Source organism: Malus sylvestris, chromosome 12 (assembly GCF_916048215.2).
Source record: "Malus sylvestris chromosome 12, drMalSylv7.2, whole genome shotgun sequence".
Classification (NCBI taxonomy): Eukaryota; Viridiplantae; Streptophyta; class Magnoliopsida; order Rosales; family Rosaceae; genus Malus; species Malus sylvestris.
In genome coordinates, this window is record NC_062271.1 from 3,285,984 (window position 1) to 3,291,983 (window position 6,000).

At 37.4% G+C, this 6,000-nt stretch overlaps 1 protein-coding gene across 1 annotated transcript; it reads left to right on the plus strand.

Moving 5' to 3' along the window:
- The first annotated feature begins 379 nt into the window (after positions 1-379).
- LOC126594165 (mRNA-decapping enzyme-like protein) lies at positions 380-5,542 on the plus strand. The gene is made up of 8 exons (XM_050260379.1): positions 380-711; positions 845-885; positions 971-1,020; positions 1,996-2,140; positions 2,607-2,663; positions 3,055-3,175; positions 4,207-4,689; positions 5,061-5,542. Exons 1-8 carry the CDS (start codon positions 553-555, stop codon positions 5,115-5,117), a joined length of 1,113 nt encoding a protein of 370 aa, XP_050116336.1. The 5' UTR covers positions 380-552; the 3' UTR covers positions 5,118-5,542.
- Positions 5,543-6,000: the final 458 nt, after the last annotated feature.

Consider the following 6,000-nt stretch of genomic DNA (forward strand, 5'->3'; position numbering starts at 1 on the left):
AAGATCCAAATGTATAATAGTTTATAACTCAAATAATTAAGAGTGTTTAATAGTTTATAGCTCAAGTAATTAAGAGTGTTTATCTTTTCATCTGAGATCTCGTATTGGAATCTTCCATCTCCAATAATATCATTTATACCAAGAATAAATCTTGCAAAAATCGACTGAACATCTAAAACGAACAAAAACTAACACAACACAAACACGACAAATTCTTCGTCACTCTACAACACTAGATTAATTATTATTTTTTCAGCTAATTTTTTATTGTTTTTGAGAAACTAGATTATGATCCGCATGAACTTGACAAAATGGGCCTAGAGCCCATAAAACAACCAAAGGAGGAGGCGAGGCCATAATTGTAAATTCACAGAATTAAGCAAGCAAAGCAAAACCTGTGCAACAAACAGTGCTCTTCTTCCATCACACGCTCACCTCTTCTCTCTCTCTCTCCCCTCTCCCTCCGCTCTCCTAGCTGCTGTAACTTTCCCGGGAAAATTCAAAGGAAAATCACCGGAGCTAGGGTTTAAGTTTCTCCAGAGCCAATCAGAAATGTCTCAGACGGGGAAATTGATGCCGAATCTCGATCAGCAGAGCACCAAAATGCTCAATCTCACGGTGCTGCAGAGAATCGACCCCTTCATCGAAGAGATTCTGATTACGGCTGCCCACGTTACCTTCTACGAATTCAACATCGAGAGCAATCAATGGGTTCGTTTCCCAAACCGTATTTTCCACTTCCCTGTTTGGTTGCCCAGAAAATTATATGAAGATTCAAGAGTTTTTATAATTAATCCAAATTAATGTTGACTTTTTTAATTAATTACGTTCTGGGTTTTTGCAGAGTCGCAAGGATGTTGAAGGGTCTCTCTTTGTTGTTAAAAGGTAAATTTTTTTACTTGTTACTTTTTGTTGGGTTAGTTATACTGACAGTTGGGTTGCCTAATCGTATTACTGTTGTATTGTTAAGAAATACTCAACCGCGGTTCCAGTTCATCGTTATGAATCGGCGCAATACAGGTACGAATTCTTTATTGTCAATGTAATTTTATGCTGAAAGACACGCTCTTTTAATGCTGATTAGGGCAATTGGTTTCCATTTGGTATGATGGTATAGATTGCTGCTCGTTTTACCACTAAATTAAATTCTTGTTTTTTGACTTAATGGTTTGCTACTGTTTGTATCAATCTACATTACCATCTATCTGCAGTGTTTAAATAATTGTTTGGACAGCTTGTAAGCAAAGATAAACATAAATGATTTACTGGTCTTCCACAAAAATAAATAAGACATCTAAACTTATCATTCAAGCATGCCACTGATATGCAAATTATTCTCAAGATTTGCTTATATCTATTGATGAGAAGCTTGGAATATTTGATCCTTTCAGAGTGACATAATATTCATGTTCGTGCAAAGTTGAGAAATAGATAAATCTAAAGTCTAAACTCTAAAGTGTCATAAAGTTGATCAAAATGGAACTTGTTTCCCTAATTACTCATAAAATTTGCGTGACCCACATGATCTGAGAACACAACGTAAAATTTGTTTCCTTTCTCAGGAAAAGAGGATCTTGGAATTGTAAAAGTGTGTTATTTTGTCGTACTTTTGTATAAGGTCATTCTTTTTTGCATAGAAGAGGTCGCACTTGGTGCGATGGCAAGTGCCTTCGCCCATGAGCGGTAGGTCTCGAGTTCGAGACTTGGGAGCAGCCTCTCCATAAATGGGGGTAAGGCTAGCCGACATTCACCTCTCCCAGACCCTGCGTAAAGTGGGAGCCTTGTGCACTGGGTACAACCTTTATTCTTTTTTGCATAGAATTCTTATTAGGAAGTCGTGTACACAGTCTTCCTAGAATATCTGATTTGATCATCTATAAAAATGAACTCCTCTAATTATGTGGTAATATATGTTGTACATATGTTTACATACAACAATGCATATGTCCCTCTAGGTTTTTCTTATATTTTTAATTTTATGCTTTTATAATACAGATAACCTAGTGGAGAATCTCTTGGGAGATTTTGAGTATGAAGTTCAAGTTCCATATTTATTGTATAGAAATGCTGCCCAAGAAGTTAATGGCATTTGGTTTTATAATGCTCGTGAATGTGAGGAAGTTGCGAATCTCTTTACTAGGTACAATATTTTTCTTATAATTCTTATGCTTCCCATTTGTGCACAAATTGTTTATTAGTTTCTAATAAAGAGTTATAGACATTTAATTGCATAGCACATATTTGCAGGATGGTAATATCACATTACAGATTTTTTTATGATTATATGGTTGCACAATAGATTTTCACTTAGAAGAGTTTGACTTTAGAAAATTTTATGAGTTATGCAAATGCAATACATATATGTGTAACACAAAAGGACAGTATATGATGTTAAATGTTGAAGTTATCAATAGCAGTGTGACCCAGATGCATGCATAAGATACATATGGATATGCATGCAAACAGAGAACATAGCATGGGATCTAAAGCAGTAAAATGGTGATTTGGAATTACTGGATACCTTAGTTTCGTGTCTACATTAAGCTATGTGGATGTAGATATGTGACATTTACGCATTTGTATTCTAATGCCTTTCCTTTTTACAGGATCCTGAATGCATACTCAAAGGCTCCTCCCAAGTCCAAAATATCTTCAACCAAAAGGTTTTTACCCCCTTTCTCCTTTGTTGCTCCAATTGTGTTATATTATATTACTTTCTGTATTCAGATTTAGAATTTGTTCTTCAATCTTAGCCACATAAAATTAACTTCATCATGGATTGTTGCAATGTTAGATAACTTATATAATATATTTCTGCAAAAAATAAATAATTGGTGGCAAGGGCCTCTTAAGTTTGATACTATCGTTGGTATGATTCGTCTTCTCAAGTTCAAGTAATTTCTAATATTTCTGTATTTCATCTTCTCTTTTATCAATATATAATACCATTTTTTTCTGCATATCATGAGTCACATCATTATCTTGGGTTTTTTTATTGAGTAAATTGTGTCTTCATTGTTGCATCTGGTTTACTTTCTGCTTATTAAATTGTAGTGAGTTTGAAGAACTTGAAGCAGTCCCATCCATGTTGGTCATGGAAGGGCCGTTGGAGCCATCATTGAATGCCCCTGCTGTCACTGATGCACCTGAAGATTCTTCCTTTATAAACTACCTGGTATGATTTCATGCATGGTGGTTTTCCGATCTGCTTACTTTGTTCTGTAGGAAATGTTCCCTATGGATGAGGGATTTGAAAGTACCTAGTGATGTAGGATAAATTAGTTAGGTATAAACTACAGAATATTAGATAGGGGTGTGATATCCACACACTCCTTTTTACTTCTCACACACCCCTCTAATTTTCGGCCGTCAGATCAGATGAAATGAAGAAGATCAACGGACATAAATTAACAAGGGGTGTGTGGATAGCACACCCCTATTAGATAAAGGGATTTGAATCTAGAAATGAATCCTTTCAAGTTGTCATTTGCAAATCCCTCTCAATTTATTGCATCCAGTCATTTTAAATCCCTCCCTCTAATCTTTTGTGGTGCAAATTCTTTAAGTCATAGGCATACCTGAAGAACTCACTGTTTGGGTTGTTTGAATGAATTGCACCCGGTTCCTAAGCGTTTTCCTCTCTCTAATGTATTTGGAGGTGCTGAAGTTGAGTGGACTTTATTTCAATCCTATTCCTCAGAGATGTTAGTTGAGGAAATTTTGGGATAACAAAGGCAGTTGTTTTTGTCTGTCGGATTCCTGAATAACGAAAATCTGATTCAGAAGCTATACTGATTACAGAAAGAGTTTGGGTGTGAGCTTAAGTACTCGAACGACATTGAAATCGAGGGATGTTTCATAGTGAATGCCCATGTGAAATGAATAAAAGCTTATTTCTTTTAAAATTAAGAAACTGTCTTTACTGAAGTAGAATTTACGGTTCGTGATGATGCTCTAATTATTACAAATCATATTGTTTCGGCTAAATTGGTGTAAAGAAACTATTTTATTTTATTTTATTTTTTTGGGATATGAGCATTCTGAAAAACTTGAATGATGTATTTGCTTAGACCCCAAGAGAATGATGTATCTGGATGTTAGCATGTCATTCTTTTCTGGTGTGTTGTCTTTACTCCTTATCTCCTTACTCATTGTAGCTTGTCTCCACTGATGGCTAATCATATTGTCCTCTCATCTTTACTGCAGGCAGCAATGAATATTGGAAATAATGCTTCAGATGCCACAAATTCAAGACTGCCCTATCAGTCTACTGGAACTGTTCCTGCTCCTTCTTATGCACCCAGTGCTGTTTCACCTCCTGCACCAACTCCACAAATACCACCACCTTCCCATTCAGTCCCATCTACGCCAACCCCCCTACATGGCTCCTCTGACCAAACCACCAGCAACAATCGGGTCGCTAATCTTATAAAGCCCTCTTCTTTCTTCCCTCTCCCTGCTTCCTCGCCTCCTTTGGTCATACCACCTACCTCTTCATCTGTGCCATCTGCTGCTGCACTTCATCCACCCCTGAACCTGCAACGCCCTTATGGCACCCCAATGCTTCAACCCTTTCCACCACCAACGCCCCCACCATCTTTAACACCCAATTCTGCTCCTCCTGCTCCCAGTGACGGGCCTCTTGTTAGCAGAGAAAAAGTGCGAGAAGCACTTGTAATGCTTGTTCAGGTATTTTCATGTTTTGACTCTTTTTCATGCTTGGATTTACCTCCTGTATTTCATTAAATAATTACCCAACATACAGTGAGCAGAGTTAACCTATTTTTGGGTCCAAAGCACGGCTACTTCTTAAAAATCTTTTTTTTTTTAATTTTTTATGAATTTGTGTACATATGTTGGCGGCATTAGTCTTGCTTATTTATGTATTGATATGTAGAAAGAAAAGAAGTCGGTGTATCAACTATAGATGCATCCTACTATGTTTTCCGTGGACTGTACCTGTCTCTTGGTTGTTGACAGTAGAGCATTTGCCCTCTGATGTTTTAAGCATCCTCAATCTAAAGTTCTCATGACTGACTCGGTGTATTGTTGTTCTCTAGGACGATCAATTCATCGACATGATATACCAAGCATTGCTGAAAGTGCACCATACATGATAACTTAGTGGAACCAGTGTGGTCATCCTCTGCTAATTCAATCGAGTACAAAATCGTGTAGAATAAGTTGTGTATATAGTTATTCTACTTTGTTCCTCAGGAATAATGGCAGCACAGCAGCATAAGGTGTAACATCCGTTTAAAACTTCTCTCCGCTCCGAGCTGGTCAACGTTCATGAGGAATTTACTTACTCGGGAGGGTTGCAAGGGTGGCACTCACTTGGCCCGTTTGTTAATCCGTATGTATCTCCCCCTGGACTTTGATGTTTGTAACACTTAGTTGAGTTTTTTTTCTTCAATTGATTACATTTCCAATGTTTAATTTGGATGAGTAATTTTGGTTCGTTAGGTGGTTTGGTTGTACTAGTAGTATTCAAACTTGTGTGAGGCACCTCTGATATACTCCAACACAAACTTTTTTGGTTTGTTTTGTTTTAATGCGCCCTACCCTAAACCAGGAGAGAGACCTTCCATGCGACGTTCTCTCGCATATACTGATATACGCGAAGTTCTTTGGTATGGCAATGTTCAATGTTCTTGGTACATTGAAAAATCTCTCATAAACCTCATCTAATAAAGTGGAGACCGAGTGAACCAGACATTGAAGTGTCATTTTCTTTGAGACAACCGATTTAAATGTTGGGTGTATTGATCAAATTGGCCCCCATTGGCCCCTATTTGAGGTCTATGGCTCAACTTTTACTACACGATGAGTTTGATAAGAAAATAGTATTGACTCATTATGCGGCTTAGCTCAACCCTGAACACTAGTATCGTTGGACCGAGGGAAGATAAGACCCTTGATTTCATATTGTTTTTCACTTGGGTCCAGCCTTCCTATTATACACCTTGTTTGGCATGTGATTTGTGCAGATCTCTCCAG